At 41.3% G+C, this 18,016-nt stretch overlaps 1 protein-coding gene across 1 annotated transcript in view; it reads left to right on the forward strand.

Annotated features, from left to right (window-relative positions):
- LRRC2 (leucine rich repeat containing 2) overlaps positions 1-18,016 on the forward strand; it is a 66,618-nt gene that overhangs the window by 36,710 nt on the left and 11,892 nt on the right. The window contains exon 5 of the mRNA XM_063129434.1: positions 1,407-1,543. Within this exon, the coding sequence (XP_062985504.1) occupies positions 1,407-1,543 (137 nt within the window). The remainder of the gene's footprint in view (positions 1-1,406; positions 1,544-18,016) is intronic.

Here is an 18,016-nt window from a genome sequence, read left to right on the forward strand (position 1 = left end):
AAAAGGACAAATCAATAACTTAGAACAAACATTTTGGCCAGGTGCATCAAGGAACTCAAACCTACTTCCAAATTCAGTTCTTGCTCAATGAAAGACTTTGGAGAGCCCAAATTCTTAGGTTTTCATATTCTCTCCAAGAACCAGGTATGCTGAGATGCTATCTTCAATGTGAAGTTATTGATCTTATTTTTGAAAACAGTTTTGCTCAGCTTAAAAAGGAGCCCCATTAACTGGTCAGCAGTTTAAAAACTGTTGAAAATGGTGTACTATTATTTTTTAATACAAGTACTATAAAAACTGCAAATGGCAAGCACAAATTTAAGAGATGTTTCCTGCTTTTGTATGGAAGGATGGAAGATGCCTCTTAGGATGTCTGCTGTGACTCTTTGTGCTTAATTTTAAAATGAATGTCTTTTCTATTTAGAACTACTTTTCTCATATCCAAATTTATGCATGGACAGACTAATCCTATGGAGGTCAGGGAGGGATGGTTCCAATGGGAGGGAAAATAATGTCACCAAGAACCTGCCTTCATGATGCCACATTGGCACCGCTCTACCGCCAAACCCTGCAGTATTGCTGCTGCAAGGTGGTGGCAAGTAATCCCCACTGGAGTAGGGAGCGCGGACTTTCCAGCAGTCGTTCGATTTGCCGGGCCCACCCCCTGCCCCTCACCTGGCTTCTGGTGACCAATCGGGAATACCCCCGGCTTCTGCCCGGGAATACCCCCAGTGCGATGCCAGAGTGAGGACAGATGGTGGAAGGACCCAACTTTTCCAGCAAACAGCTTCATGGGAAAGCACCATAGTGGCTGTGAGATGGCTGCTGCATTGTATAACTGAGGCCGGATCTACACTACTGCTTTAAAGCGCTTTATAACTGTTATAAAGCGCTTTAACTGCTTTAAAGTGCTATAAAACTGTTATAAAGCGCTTTAAAGCAGTAGTGTAGATCTGGCCTGACACAGTGCCACTGTGCAGACACCATGGGTTTTTTAAACCGTATAGACAGCCCTCAGCTCTAGAGCTTATTTAATTTTCTCTTTGATCTACAGTAGGTGAGTGTCTAGGAATGAGAGGGATTTGGGTCCAGTGGATCAAAAACCTCCCCAGATTCACCTGTGACAGGACCTCAAGGGAGGACCTATAAATCCTGGATACTGTGGTTGGAAAAGTAAAATGTCATTAATTAGATGACAATCCTTCATCTCCTACTTCTCCTCCTCCTCCTCCTCCTCCTCATTATTATTATTATTATTATTATTATTATTATTATTAATATTATTATTATTATTCATGAAATCATATGAGACCTCTTCTTTCTTCTCTATTAAGATGTGCATCTTTTTGTTTTTGTAGTCAACTGAATTACTGCTCAGCTGATTTTAGCTCACTTTATTTTGATAGGTTGTTTAAAAAACCTGAAAGAGCTCAATGTGAGTTTTAATTGTTTGAAGACTATCCCTCCAGAACTGGGAGACTGTGAGAATCTGGAAAAACTCGATCTGTCTGGAAATCTAGAATTAACGGAGCTCCCATTTGAAGTAAGACTTTGACCTCACTTTTGATATGATAAATTTGAGCTATGAGATTAAAAACACACACATCAAATTTCCAATTCACACAGAAACTTATAATATTTAAACTTTTGCAAATGTAGCACATGTCACAAATATATATGCCACATTTTTAGAATCCATATAACTGAGAAACCTCATGGTTGGTAAAGCAGGACTGAGCAGATGAGTGTCTATTTACATAGGGAAATAAAATACTGCCAAGAGATTCTTTGTACAAGGCTAATAGTTTAAATGGCTTCCAGCCATGAAAAGAAAAATTATGCAGACAGCTGGATCCATGCAATATCATACTTTGAAGGTGTGGCCTATTAAAAGCACATGGGAAGGTTCCAAGACTGTCATCAGTAGCCAAAAAAAAAAAAAAATGCTTGACGGAGATTCAGTTACACACACTTATGTCTGGGGTGCAGCTAAGCTCTCTAAAGAATATGAAGACACTTCACTGAGGAACATTCAGCTCTCCAACAGGATGAGGTGAGTATATTTACTTAATAGAGTAGAATACATAGCTGTCTAGTTACTGACATGGGGGAGGGTAGAGTACTCAGGGAGAGAAGTACCTTGCAGGTTGCAAGAAAGAGCCAGACACCATACTTGGAGTATAACTAGGCCCCCACTATGATTTAACATTTATTTATTTATTTATTTATTTAGCAATATTTATATACCCCTCCCCATCCAAAAGATTTTGGAGCGGTGAACAACAAATAGAATAAAAACACCATATTAAAAAGAACAAAGTTCTGATTATATGTATTTCATGTGTGGTGGTGGTGGTGTGTGTGTGGGGGAGCGAGAGGGAGCATGTCCATTGGGGATAGACTGAGAGCAGATTGCATATCCAGCAGTTGCCCAAAATCTGCTGGGAAGACTTTATCCCGCTCACTATGCTGCTGATTACAGGTGCCTCCCTTCTGGGGGATCATCCTCTGTCCCGGTACAAAGGGAGTTAGACATGCCAGTTCATGTAGGATACAGCCATATATAGTCTTCTGCACAAGTCTTGGTCCTAAATATTAATGAAATAAGAAAATGCCTGGTCTTACGAGGCTTGCTGGTCTACTCCCTTCTCTTATAAAGACTGGAGGCATTCAGTTATCTTAAGAGCTCCTTAGAAGTGTGCAACGTTGAGGAAGACTCTCAGAGCATTACTACATAAGGCTTTTATTGCACACTTGTGATTGGTCACTCACAGATGTTTGTGGGTCCTTTACATTATGTTGCCAACTTCCAGGGCATTTCCTGGGCCTTTTCTGACTTTTATCCCACTTTCAAAAAGATTGGAGATAACCCTATAAGGGACTTTAATCCGATATGTCAGCTGTGTGTAATGACAGCATTGCGCTATAACCACAGTGCCATCTAGGGGCTGTTAAAAAAGACCTATAGAATTGAATTGAGAAAGGGAGTCCTATATTCAAAGCATGTGTCCGACCTTAATCCCAGGAAGAATCCAGAAGCTGAAATCCCTGTAAGGATGTGGGATTTCAGCTTCGCATGATAAGCCCCTTAGTTGCCCCACATGCCAATGGCCCTCAGTCAGGAGACTTCTCTCTGCCCCTCAGCCTTCCTCCTTCCTGCAGCCCCATTCATGCATGCCTACATTCCCAGTCTAATCTCAAGCATATTCAATGAAAGGGATAATGGGAGCAGTGCTAGGAAAGACTCCCCCACCCCAAGGCCTTGGAAAGCCAAGGGATTGCTAGTTGATCCTTCTAGCTGGAGATGCCAGGGACTGAACTTTGTCACTGCTTTAAAGCCCCCCCCCAAAAAAACCCCTCAAATCTTCAACTTAATATAGTGTATTCTTAACATTTGCTGTGGGATAATTGGCATATTAGGCTTATGTTGGCATGTAGGTATTTGTGGGCTTGGGGATTTGCTTGATAAAGCATACTGGCATTCTGTTTTGTCAAAAGCAACTTGATTTAATGCTAGCAGTTTTCAGTTGCCAAGTGTACAGCTTCAACCAATTCTTTTGTTTGTTAAAAAAAGGAGTTTGCAGTCATTGCAATCACCACTGGAATGGTGGCAGATTAGCCTAACAAATGTACAGAACAGCAACAGAAATAGAATTGCCGTTCTGCTTCCCATTTCCTCAGGGAAGGGAAGACAATTTTTTACAAGGATGCTGAAATGATGGTCTGTCTGGAAGAGAACAAAAATGGCAGACGGCTTTATGAATCAAGTTTTGCAGTCGATGCATCAAACATTTTAACTCTCAGAAAAATACCATTTTGTCATATAAACAAAGGCTGTTTGAAAATTCATCCTAGCTTAATATTCTAATCACATTTCAATCATGGGTACAGATTTCTAAGCAAATCTTATAATCTCTCTTAGTCTGGGATGTGTTTTTTCTGAATATTTTTTTAAGAGTTACAAAATGGATGAGAACCATTTTAAAACAGAATGAACTTTCTGGTGAATGTGGTTCTTTCATACAAATGCTGGATATTCAAATACTATTTTTAAAGTCACTTATGAAAATAGCCTTTTCCCTAGGAGAAGCAAATCTGTAGTGGGAAAATCAATTTCCCCCCAGCAAACAATATACAATATTTTATCACAGGAAAAAAATTCCATTCAGCTAGGTCATCTCATGTAGTAACTGGTGCCATTTTGACTGTAAGCATGCAAATACAATGGTCACCGATTGGTTAGTGCCTGTGAAATCATGTGTAGTGAATGATAAGAACACGAGAGACATGCTGGATCAGACCGAGGATCCATCTAGTCCAGCATTCTGTTCACACAGTGGCCAATGAGCTGCCCACAGGAAACACAAGCAGGACACAGTGCAACAGCACCCTTCCACCCATGTTCCTCAGCAATTGGTGTATACTGCCTTTGATAGTGGAGGTAGCACATAGCCATCAGGATTAGTAGCCATTAAGGCAAAGTAGGGAGGCAAAGTAGCTGACAGTCCACACTGTGCAACACCATTTTGTGACATATCTATGGGTCAAACGAAACATTTCTTTAAATACATGCATGCAGTTACATCGATCCTTTTTTCTAAATAAGAAGTGAATGGAGGCTTTTTCCTATTAAAATTACAATCTGGATTAGGACTCAGGGTGGGGGGTGGGAAGGTTAAATCCTCCCTTCCCCCTGCTAGGTTCCCAATCTGGATCAGGTCCCCCCATGCTTATTCTTGAATATGAAGCTGCATGCGACTTATTACAGGTAATGTGCACTTTATGCACAACTTTTAGAGGCATACTGCACCATAGAAGTGCAGCAGTACTCAGAAAGGCCTTTAAAATAAAGGGAACAATCAGAGCAAATTAAGCAATTTCATTCATTTCAATGGAAGACATTTTGGCCTGTATCCAACACTTTCCCTGCTGGATTTTGACCAGGGAGGTCACTGGCAAAGGATAACAAATTCTGGTGGGATTTAAACTTAAATTTAAATTTTACTGTTCTAACTCTGTATTTTAATCTTATATCAATGTTGCTGCATGGTTTTATCCTGGTTGTGCTTTTTATACTGTATTTTGTATTTCTGTTTTTAACCTGTTGGTTGTTTATTATGGTTTTAATTTTTGTGAACCGCCCAGAGAGCTTCGCTATTGGGCGGTATAAAAATGTAATAAATAAATAAATGAATGAATGAATGGATGCCTACCTCTGCAACCTTTTGCAACCTCTGGACCATTGGTGGTGAGAAGAAATGTTGGCATTCTGAACATTTTATTTCTGTAAATTTGCCTCTCTTTATCAAGTTTCCATTTGAAAGAATTTCATCACACCTTTCTTTAACTCAGGGGTGGGGAACCTGATGTGGTTGAACTCCAGATGTGGTTGAACTCCAACTATCATCAGACCCATCCAACATGACTAATAGGGATGATGGGAGTTGTAATCCAGCAACATCTGGAGGGCCATAGATTCTACACCTCTGATTTAACCCATACTAGTATCCTTTCCAGTGAAGAGGAAGGACAGACACATGTAAAGCTTGTGCCAGTTTTTTCACTCATCTCTACAATGTTGGCTAAAAACCTGTCAATCTAAGGAAGGGAGCAGCTGGTTTCTTCTTATGGAGGAAGGGCAGGGTTTGGGATGTTGTTGATATTGACATAAAATATAATTCTCAATTTTAAAAGGAGGGCGTGAAAAGGGAAAGGGCAGATAGTGAGGTGTTAAGTGTCAGAGGAGATTTGCTAAAGCATTAGCACTGCACCAGCTCTGGCAAAGCATGATGTAGTGATAAATTTCAAAGTGGAGGTGCTCATCATGACAGTCTTCATAGCCACTCGCCCAAGGAGAGCTGCTTTGATCCATATCAACAAACCAGGCCTAGCAGTTTTCATCTCTACTTTGGAGCAAGTCTTTTGTAAAATGAATGCCTCTTAATTGCCCACTGAAGACGAAGCCACGCCATAATACTTTGCATTACAACTAGGAACACTAGATTGTTCATGTGAAAATCCATTTCCCTCCAGCCATGGTGAGGACTGCAGCTAAGCTTAGAGGGAACAAGGAATTTTACATGGCTGGTGGCGGATGATGTCAGTGTCCCTGTTAATAATATAAAAAACACCCCACTGCATTGCATCCCTGTGAACCCTGTCTCCATTACAACACTGCCTGAAAATGCTTAGAGGAGCCTAAAGGAGACTACACAAATAGGTGAGGACCCACCGCTTAGGTGTAAGTCAATATACTTTCAACTGTTCCTTGTCAGCAATTCATATGTAATAGTAGCATTCCGAACAGTTTCTGTCTGTGTGAATGAGCAATGTTTATTAGCCTTTGACACTACCAGTGCTTTGATTTATGACAGATGTACCTGGGGACTCTGAAATTATTGACCCTTGCTTTACCCTCTCTGCGTGAATTTTGAACATCTTTTCAAGGACGACAAGCTTAAGTGGTATCAGATGGCCCTGAAATATTGTCCTACAATGGAAATAAAGACTAAATAAAGATGGTTTAAAATATGAGAGGAAAGGAATATTCCAGGAAATACTTCAAAAGGTTTGGAATGAAGAATTATGTTTTTGCAACAGAATCGGCATGTAATTGCCACTTCATATAGGTCACCATTCGGAGCATTATCTAATAGTTTTGGTGGTCAAAAGGAAATCATTAAGAGCAACTGTCATGGGTAACTTGTACTACGGAACAGCTTTCCTGTAAATTAAAGCCTTTTCTGATTCAAGGCAGATGGGTTCAATGGGTTGAATCCAATGTTGGTTGTACTTAGTGTTAAACCCATTGGAATTAATGGGACTCAATTTGCGTAGAACCCATTGAACTCATCTGAATATTGTAGTTTGACCTCTTTTTCTGTCATATGTAATTATTAATTTGGGCAGTATCCGACACTGCTGCTCTACTTACGCTATTGATCTAGCACGAGTGTAAGTGACCCCTATTGAATTGCTGGAACAATGGGCTTTCCAGGGAAAGCAATCACTCCAGCATATGCTATTGGGATTGTGCTAGTGGTCGCTTACATTACACTACATCAGTGGCATAAGCAGAGCAACAGCATTGAATATTGCCCTTTATCTTTTTGTATTATTGATACAGATGCCAAAGAGTTCTCAGAATTGATTCTATTTCCGGTGTTACTTTGTTCCAAAGTTTAAACAGTGATGCGTATAAGTATTATAAGGAAGTGAGCCATGCAATCCCTGACCTTGTCTGACCAAGCTGGAAGAAACTCTCTAATCAAACTTAAAGATGGGCAGATTCTCTGTAAATTCTCCCTCCCTGCCACCATCACCATCACCACCACCATGACTGTAGGTAGGAACAAGGACAGGGTTAGGGTATGGCAGTTTTCAATCACATGGGTTGGGGGAGGGCTTGCAGAAAGTATATCAAGGGACTCTGCATAAGCTTTAGTTCTGTTGACTGGGGAGCTTTGCCCTGCTTGGTCAGATAAGCTTTGGGATTGCAGAGCTCCTTTGCTCCCAAGGCTTGGGATCTTTCCTGAGCTGTGCTCTCTGCACTAGCTCAGTGACTGAGTATTTTCCTGAAGCTTCCAAAATTAGGCATTGAGGGCATTTGCACATTTCTTTCTAATGTCCAGGATTTCAAGGAGCAATCGGGAGCACACTGACTTTTCAACAATAAGGAAGTGAAAAGGAAACTATCTTACACATGTCTATTCAGAAGTAAGCCCCACTGTATTAAATGAGGCTTACTCCAAGGAAAATGCGTATAGGGTTGCAGTGTTAAAAGATTATTTTGGCTCAATTCCAGGGCAGTTTATCAAATTGCTTACCCCGTTCTCTCATGACTACCACCAGCATCTATAGCGTGTCTATGAGCCTGTGACATATTAAACAACATTCACACCTTCATATAAGAAATCTCTTATTTACAGAAACACACCCAAAATATGCCTACCTAACAAATAATGAGACAAGCCCTTCTTCTTGGCAATAGATGTCAAACTTCAATTTGTATTTTTCAATGTGTTTCAGTCCAACATTCATACAAATATAAAAGACATATTAAAAGTTCATCATCATATGTGATATTCAAAAGGCACACCCTTGCTTTATAGAAAAGCTGTATCACAATTAGCTGAAGGATAAAAAAGGTAGGTTTTCCAGTTATTGTGAATATATGATTCAGTAATGCAACGTGTAAGGAATTGCCATTCGGCTACACCAGCATCCATCAAACAAGCTGATAACATCTCCAAAGTATCAGTCATTTAAATGTTGGTACTATAATACCACATTGCCAAAGATCAGTGTCTTTTAGCTGTGCCTTAACATTTACCTCCCATCCTTTTTCTTGACATTTATTTCACATCTGCCATTGCTATCCTATTCCAGCATTCTATTTCACTGATATTATCTTTTAAACTGTTCTCAGTATTTTCCACCCTGAAGTGAACAGTCAGTATAGGGTAGAAGAAATCTGTTGACCAGTGTTTTATAGTTCTCAATCTAACCGTGCCCTTTCTGGTGGCAGGGCTGGGCGGGGATTATATTACTCAATTTGAATGTTTGCAAATAAAGCTACCTCTGTAAAGATTTCTTGCTTTTCCTCTAGGAAGTGATGATTGATTTACTTTATGCTTCAGAAAGGAATTGTTTTTAAAATAGTGATTTATGAAAATACCTTACATGGCAGTAGTTCCTGATAACATCAAAATATTATTGATTAGCAACTTTGGCGGTCTGTTTCACTGGGCCAACATTTCCAAATAGCTGGTTCTGCAGCTTGCAGAAGGGATGCTGAAAAAAAGTGGCAATTGAAGAAAAAGTTAAACTAAGTACAGGACCTGACAACTAAAGTGTTAGGTGGGCTGAAATCAAGATCCACCCAACATGATCTACTGCAGTCTGTCTCTACATTAAGGGGAAATAACATTGCTAATCCAGAGGCTTTGTGCTTCCTGGTTCTTTTGCACAATTGTTATGGGCTGCATTACATGGGTGGAGAGGGGTGACCATGTGCTTTGTATTGAATACTTTCCCTCTTTTCACTTCTATTGAGACAATGCCATGTAGCGGTGGAAGATCCCTCTTTTTCCTGGATATTACCACATTAAATGTGGTTCTTTTTATAGTGGGTTTTCCGGAGGATACCGCAGGAGACATCCTGGTCATTGACAATGTCATGTAATGGACTGGAAAACCTCCATCAGTGGCCAGTCACAAGCGTGCAATGAATAGCTCATTTAAAGGAGCCCTAATTCTTGCTAACTTCTGATTTAATCCTTATGTTGGCTGCTTTTCAGTGGTTTTGCTTCCAAGCAATGTCTGACATTGTTGGACGAAGGGATAATTCACCTATGGGGGAAAAATCTATGCAGTAGTTGGAGTCTGGTCAACTATTACAGACCCAGGTGAAGATTGCCAAAAATTGTGCTCCACACGACAGTTACAACATTTCAAAGCCACTTTCCTCCTTATTTGCCATAATTGCAAAGATTCATGCCAGCACAACACTGTCCTGGCAGCCGCAAGTACTGATTGGCTTCTGTCTAACTGGCAGCAATCCCTTAGGATTGTGCTCGAAATCTAGATCTAAACAAATGCATTTAATTGATGGTAACTTCATTTTAGAGAAATAAGGTGAGAGTCGGACCAGCAATTCAAATTATCACAACCCTCTACCCTTTGAAATGCCATGCAAGGGGAGGTTTATGCTAAAACCACAAGCAAGCAACCTTATCAACAAATCCTTTTCAATGACAAAAAAATAAAGCAGAATTGAAAACGCACCCATTAATCAAACAATTCTTTCCATTCACGGACATGGCGTCCTTTTCTTTCAGCTGAAACTTGGAACTGCCAGTGTATTGGGAAGCAACAGGGTCTCTGGGATGTTGCACAAGCGATATTTTAAAGAAATATTATTAAGATAAGCAGAAATATAGGTCGTTTGTCAAATAAAGATGACAATTTTGATTAAAAATCAGGACAGCAGTAATGGTGGCCGGGTACTTTGGCTGTCAAATACAGTGAGGTTATAAAATGAAGCTTGCACAAAGCCCGCATTATAACTGATTCAAACTTGGATAACCAAGTGCTTAAAAGAAAGAAAGAAAAGGGAAAGGTGGCAAAATAAACTGCCAAGGTAAAAATGATAAGGTTGGTGTGCTTGTTTAAAAAATAAAATGTTACCAGAGGAACAAAAACTCATCAGTCTTCAAGAGAAAATAAAATGTATAGGTCTTCCTTTATTAAATATACTACTGAGTTGCCATAATTTCCTCTGTGTCCTATACCTCAGGGATTTGTTGTTAGCATTTCAGTGAGGGGGAAAAAAGATTAAATAAAAACTCCATTTGGTTTCTAATGCATTATAGAAACCAAAGTGTTGGTTAAATATAGCCTGAAAAGGAAGAACCCAGAGGAGCTGTTTCTTTACATGATATAATCATCAGAAGCCCATATATTCTGAGATACAAGAAATCCAAGTTTGTTCTCATGTTAGTCCATTCCTTCTTATTTCTTTGTCAAATCCTATTTCCAAGGGATTATAAAGCAGAAGGAAGGTCCTTTCCCCCTGATATAAAATTAAGAAAATTGGGAACAAATTAACGGCCGTCTAGCCACACTGTAGATTTTTATAACTAAAGGCACATCTTCAGGATAGGTTTCTGGGTATTCAGTTGGGTGCATTAAGATATTGAAAGCTGGGGAATTGTTTCCAGCATTAATTTGTTTGGAGTAAACAAACAGCTTTCCCCCTACAGGATCTTATTGTGTAAATTGCACTTCCTCTGTTGGCCCCAAAATCTCATGTGTTTTAGGAGTAAAAAGTTAGGAAGTGACAGACACCCAGTGTGAGTTGAAGCAATGCCTACGCATTGCATGTACATCTGTCCTTGAAAAACTACCACATCCTCTTTCAGGCAAGCTTTTGGATTTTGCATGTACCCCCTCATTTTATAGTGCCTGGAGGCATTAATAGAGGTGTGCACCAACCCCCAGCTTCAACCTGGACCACAATTTGGTGCTTTGAAAAATGCCTTGATTCAGCTTGGGCTGATTCAGAGTCCATCTGCTTCAACTCAGTACTGTACCTGTTGAGGTTCAGTAATTCCTTGCTTTCCATTGATTATCATGGGAAATCCCAAAATGGCTATAACCTTTTTCTCTTGGACAAAATTGGATAATGGTTGTAGACATGTCTGCTAAATGTCAGAAAATTAAGTACAGGGAATTTTGTACTACACACCTTTATATTTTGATATAGGAAACTTAAAAAAAAATCATGGTAGAATTGGATGAAAAGTGCAGGGATAATTGCCCATTTTAAGTTGATCAAGCATGCCACATTGCAGAATTATAGTTGCAGGTGTTGATGTGTGAGTGCAGCTTGACATTTTGAGGATTTCCAAAAGAGAACATGCTTATTGCCTTATGTTCCTTGTGGGTCATTGTTCTGAAAATGATAAGACATCATAGAAGTGTCCCTAAGTAAGAAACCTACAAAGTTTTAGAAGGATGGGTGCAATGATTCATGTAGAAATGGAGTTATCACATTGATTTGCTTCCCCTTCCCTCCACCCATGTTTTTTGGGGGGAGAGGAATTTGTATTACTCCTGGGACACACCTTCCACAATGCCTTGTTCTGGGGAAAGACCCCCTCAGGGCCAGGCATTTTGGTATGGTCAGCTTTCTGAAGAGCTGTGTCAGCTGGTTCCTCAACCTCATAGGGCAGCAGATGCCATGGCAAGAGAGTAGCTGGAAGGACTCTCTGGAGCACCCACTGGGATTGGCACTGAGCCCTCCTAATGGGCAGTGGCACAATACACTTTTCCAGCTGTGCCGCCTGAATTGGGGGCTCCCTCCCTCCCTCCCATGAGGGCCAGCCCTGCATGTAAGGCTTTATAGGTCAAAACCAGCATTGGCATTATATGTTCAGGCTTTCTGGTCCCCGATTGTTATTTGTCCTTAATTGTATTTTCCCACTTCTTTCAATGAAATTAACAAGGAATATGTGGACTGAACCCCCATAATCAAAAGAAAATGCTATTTTAAATTCTTTCCCATTATTTCCCCTATCTGTTTACTTTTATTATGCCTTTACTAAGAAAAATGATTAATTTGGTTTCTTGGCTTTCAGGTGCCTTTTGCCTTCCAGAAAAACTGTTAGATTAAAGGCAAAACACTACCCTATGCCAGTCACCTAAATAACTGGGGACTTTAACATTCTGATCTTTAATCTGTTTCTTGAAATTAAGCTCAATTGATTTTAATATAATGACTATGATCTAGGCAAAGTTAACTTCTTTTATATCCAATTGATTTCCATGGGGGAGAGTGCACATTTAATTAACATGTAAGTGAGCAATGACCACTTTTTACCCACTGGGACATGTGAGATTTAATGTGTTTGCCTGGATCAGGATCAGCTCTGCCTTGTACTTTGAAATATTTTCAGTTCAAGCCTATACATGTTTACTCCGAAGTAAATTCCACTTCATTCAGACCAAATAAATGTGCATAAGACTGCAGCTGTGCACATTACTCCTTGTTTTCAATAGGTTGTACTCCCAAGTCAGTGTTGATTACTTACCTGGGAATTAATTCTACAGAACTCATAGTCAGTGGGGCTTACTTCTGAAAACAATATTATCAGATCACACTTTTAGGGCACGTCTACACCATAGGGTGTAGAGAGAGGGAGGGGGATGATCCTGGACTTACCTGCTTCTGGGATTGTCCCTGGCCATCAAAACTGGAAGCGTGATGCACTTGCGCTCCAGCAAAAAAGTAAGTAAAAAAAAAAAAAGGCCAGACCCTGCTCCCCCCAACCCCGATGTCCCTGGACTCCCCCCATCCCGGCTCCTTCCCTCTGCTGACCCCTGCTACTTTTGGGGAGGAGGAAAGAAGCCAGGACGGGTGCCCACACTGCCCGCAGTCCTCAGGATTGTCCTGGGATCATGGGGAAAAACAGGAAAAAAGTGCTCCTGGAAATCCCAGGTAAATGGAGGGATCGTCCCTGCCTGCTCCTGGGATCCCCTGTGCATCATGTGAACACACAGATTAATCCAGGGAAGATCCCAGGGAAAACGCATGGTGTAGATTTGCCATTAGAATTGTAGCTTTAGTAATATTTAATTTTCTAGTGCTGTCTATACATGGGCAAAGCCCCATGGTGGCTGTGCTTTCCCACAAAGCTGCAAATTGAAAAAGTCTTGGGCCATTTCTACACCTGCCTTTTTTTTTCTGGGATCATCCCTGGATCATCCCTGTGCATCCAAATGACACACAGGGGATCCTGGGAGCAGGCAGGGATGATCCCTCCATTTTCCTGGGATAACCCTTACATGTAGAAAGGGCCTTGAACTTACCTTTCTTATAAAAAATATAAAAATGTAATAAATAAATAAATAAATAAATAATGAATACCCTGACTTTTTCAATGGGAGCAAGGCCAGTATGGCTCTTCTGCTGTCTTACATCACTCTAGGACCAACCTGGGTCCAGTCCCTGGTGGTCTGGTGATTGAGGCTCTGGTGGCTTTGGTACCCAGATGGCTGCCAGAAACTCCGTGCTCCCTTTTTGGCATTGGAATTACCCAACACCATCCCAGGGAAGTAAAACCACAGGGTTTTGGAGGGAGGTGCTGTGGTGCTGTGAAGGCAGCCCCTTTTTTTAAATAGGGAAGGTTTTGATTTTTCTGTATTTCTTTGCAATTATTATAATCTTGTTTCCTGTTTCAGACAGTAAAAGAAATGCTCATTGCTCACTGGCAGATGTTAATTCCATTAACATATGCAAGCTTTAATATTGCTTACTTGGAAGACAATGTTGAAGGACCAGGTCCTGGTTCAAACTTATCTGAATTAAAATTCTAAGTTAAAACTTCTATTCTCCACTTCAGAAGTATTATTATTATTATTATTATTATTATTATTATTATTATTATTATTTTATAAATCACCATCAGTGTACATGGTGCTGTATATAGTAAAAGAATAAAACAGCAACACCCTACCACATAGGCTTACATTCTAATAAGAATCTGTATTTCTAATGCACCCTGGTAACAAAAAAAATTGATTTTGAATTAAAAACCCACACACCATTCTTTCCATCAATAATGTGTTTGTATAATTAACCTTGAATGTAGCAGCATTTTATAATTTAAGAATAAAGCATGGTTTTGAGAACTGATGTTCAGATAAAAGTATTTAGTGCATTGCCATGAATAATTTATATTGTGAGAATCAAATGGGGCTGTCAGACCACTTTTTCAAATTATTATTATTATTATTATTATTATTATTATTATTATTATTAATTTATATAGCACCATCAATGTACATGGTGCTGTACAGATTATACACAGTAAATAGCAAGACCCTGCCGCATAGGCTTACAATCTAATAAAGTTGTAGTAAACAATAAGGAGGGAAAGAGAATGCAAACAGGCACAGGGAAGTGTAAACAGGCACCGGGTAGGGTGAAGCTAACAGTATAGAGTCAGAACAAACTCATTATTTAAAAGCTATAGGGAAAAGAAAAGTTTTTAGCTGAGTTTTAAAAGCTGTGATTGAGTTGGTAGTTCTCAAGTGTTCTAGAAGAGCGTTCCAGGCGTAAGGGGCAGCAGAAGAAAAAGGACGAAGCCGAGTACAGTGTCTATTTGTTAGTGGAACAGACATTACTGGTAGAACGGATTTCCTCTCTCCCTGCAGCCCCATGCACCCCCCCCCGAAACTGGCTTTGGAGGGGACCCTCCAGAACAGAATTAATGGTGGTGTTTGGGGATGCAGAAGGAGGAGAGGAAGGGAAGTCTTGTGGTGAAAGTGGGTGTCCACTCACATGACGTTGGATGGAGGCCATTGGTGTCTGAAATTGGTCACTAGCTCCCAGTTCCTTATTCTCACAAAAGTTCTTTGTGTGATTTGTAGAAGACATTTCCCTGGAGATTAATGTTTTGGGGTGGCCCAAAGCTTTCTGAGGGGTGCACATCCTATGTCCCTTATTTACAGTTGTCATCTGGTGTCATCACACACTAAAGAGCATTGTGCCAAAACAATGACTGTGATAGGAGAGAATTATTGTGGATCTTGAAGTCCTCAAGTCATAAAGATATGTGATATTGCGTAGGGCAAAGTTTATTTTGGGATGCAAAACATGACTTCTTACTCATTGAGGTCTGCTTTGAACTTTCATGCAAACAAGGAGCTGTGAACTAGGAGCCAACTTCAGCATCTTCTTGAAAGCAATATGACAGAGGAGAATTATACATACCCATGAAGCTCTCAAACAGGTTTGACAGATTTTTGAAGTGTTGCAAAACCCTGCAAGACCTGTTTGACAGAGCTGAGTGCGGATCAAAATAAAGAAAAATGCACATTACAGTAAAAATGACTTTGTCATATAAGGTCCAGTTCTTTGAAAAATGATGTCAGTTGTCTAGCTAATCTTAGGAACCATAAAAACGACCCATTACCACAGTTGTAAAGAGATATAAACAACTGTACTTTCCCCTCTGCTCTTCATGATCTTAAAGAGGTAAAAATAAGGTGGGCTCCCAATTTCACCCAGGGCCTTGCTAGACGAGGCCTTAGCATGCTTTGAGGCCTGGTTTCCCTGCTGTGCGTCCACATGACGCACAGGGGAATCCAGGCCCAGGCCGCACTAAAGCCTCCCCTAACGCGCCATAAGCAAATTCGCTTATGGCGCGCCTTTTCCGCAGCCTTGGCCTGAGGCCGGGGCTGCGGAACGTCTAGCAGGGTCTGTGGCTTTTTGCGGCTACTCGCTTACTCGTGAGTAGCCGGGAAAAGCCACGGACTGGGCACAACGCTCATACGAGAGCTGTGCCCATCGGGCCGGGGGGGGGATCCCGGGGGGGGGGATCCCAGGGCTTCCGTAGTCCCTGCGTGTCGGCCGTCTAGGAGGCGGGGCGGCGCGCGCTGGCAGGATCTAGCAAGGCCCCCAGTTTTCTGAAATGGTAATAGAGCTGACAGCTTTTGAATTGGGCCCTTTCTAGCTATCCCTGTGAGGGCAATAGGATATGCAGCAATTGGAACATGATAATGTGTATCTCCAGGTCACAGAAAGCACCGCCACCTTATTTTTGTATATCAAGCTGCTATTAAAAGGCAAGGAGCTGTCAATGCCATATTTTCGCGACATGAGAGGTGAGGTCACAGGGCCAACCCTACCAGCAGGCAGAGTGAGGCAATTGCCTCAGGTGGCAGACATTGACCTAGTTCGCATGACATGGCATAGCTCATCACGGGCTATTTTACTCATGCTGAGCTGCAGCATCCACGGGCACCACTTTGTATGTCCAAATCCTGCTCAGAGGTTGTCTTGTTGTGCAAACCCAGCAAAAGTAGTTTATGTCAGGGTTAAACAGCACTCACATAACCCATGCTCTACTCTAAATAACATAGTCTGTTGTTTAACCCTTGCATAACCCAGGCTTGCCATACAACAACCCTCGAGCAGGGGCTAGAAATTCAAAATGGTGGCTGCTGTCCTGGAAAGCGGCTTCACAACCAGCCACTTTTCAACTTATCTACATGGGCTGTGTGCCCAGACTGGGAAGACCGCCAGGTACCAGCAAACACACCAAATGAAGAGATAACACTTAATTTGTATTTCTCGCACAGTTCAAACATAAAGAAACAGAACACTCTTTCTGTGCTTACGCCGAAGTCAAAGCCAGTCCATAAATCCATCCAGTTGTCATAAAGGGTCCGGGAGAGAGGGTCACGAAAGTCCACAAAGCCAGTCCGAGTTCCAAAGGGCAGGAGAGAGTCACAGAGTCCAAGAAGTCCGTAGTCCAACCGGTATAGCAGAAACACGACAAGGCCAAGGTTTCAAGGTCCAGAGTTTTCTCAGGCAAACCAGATTAAGTCTGACAAGTTCCTGGCCTGCGCACTGTTACTTAAATACCCAAGCCCAGAATCACAGCTGTTCCCTGTTTATCTGGCGTTTAGTAGCAATACGCTTGGATCTGCGTAACGCCTCCTTCTCCGCCCTTTGTTGTTTGAACGGTGGCACCGGTAAGATGTTTGTTTGCTCTTCCTCTAAGGCTGAGCTGGAGGGAGCCTCTGCTGGCTGCTGCCCAGCCATGCTGGTACTGGGTCCAGCCTGCAGCTCTTCATCCCCAGACTCCTCATCGTCAGATACCTCACAGTTCCTAACAGCTGCATGCGCCCTGCACGTGCCACAGCCTCACCTGTCATGTGAACCGGCCCACTATGTGTGTTTGGTAGGAGGGGCAGCAGTGGCAACTCTCCTCCAGCCATTCTTCCTATGCCCCCCTCTGTGGGAAGGCAGCACTGTTTGTGCCACACAACCTGCTCTGTGCCCCTATGCTAGTCCACTGCCCTCAAATGCAATGGAGGATGCTCTCCTGTTGCCTGTTTTGAGGTAAGAGTCAACTGCCAGTCCAGTTGGCTGCTGTATGCAGAATGGGAAGAGGTGAGTCATCTTGTCTTTTGCTTCAGGCTAAATGGGGGGCGGGGGGAAAGTAACCTCAACTGCTTTCTTTTTTTCTTTTTTTAAATTGAGGTAGCTTTTCACTCCAGATCCACTAGAGAGTGGTAGTAAATATTCACTGAGGACATAATAGGGTTTTAAAAGCCTGAAGATAACCTCAAATTGGCAGGGTCATGTGTTAATCATCAACCTATCCAATAAGAGCTGCTAACTGGGAAAATAACAGCATTTCCCCAACTGTAATACATTCTTGCTGTTTCAACTCTGATAAAATGGGATGTTCCTGATAATATATATATATTGCAACAAACAAGAAACAGCAGTGCATTTGTTGTGTGATACACAGAGAATTTGGTTCTGGAAGGAGTTGTAATAAATGTGCCTTTATTTCTAGAATAGTGGCATGAAGCCAAATAACAAGGTAACATGGCTTGATTCACCTCATCCTGTCAGAGAAATTCCAACTGCCATAATTAAATATGTACTTTCCTAATTGAATTCTTTTTTAAAAGTTTAATCTTTGTATTATTAGCC

This window comes from Elgaria multicarinata, chromosome 6 (assembly GCF_023053635.1).
Source record: "Elgaria multicarinata webbii isolate HBS135686 ecotype San Diego chromosome 6, rElgMul1.1.pri, whole genome shotgun sequence".
Taxonomy (NCBI): Eukaryota; Metazoa; Chordata; class Lepidosauria; order Squamata; family Anguidae; genus Elgaria; species Elgaria multicarinata.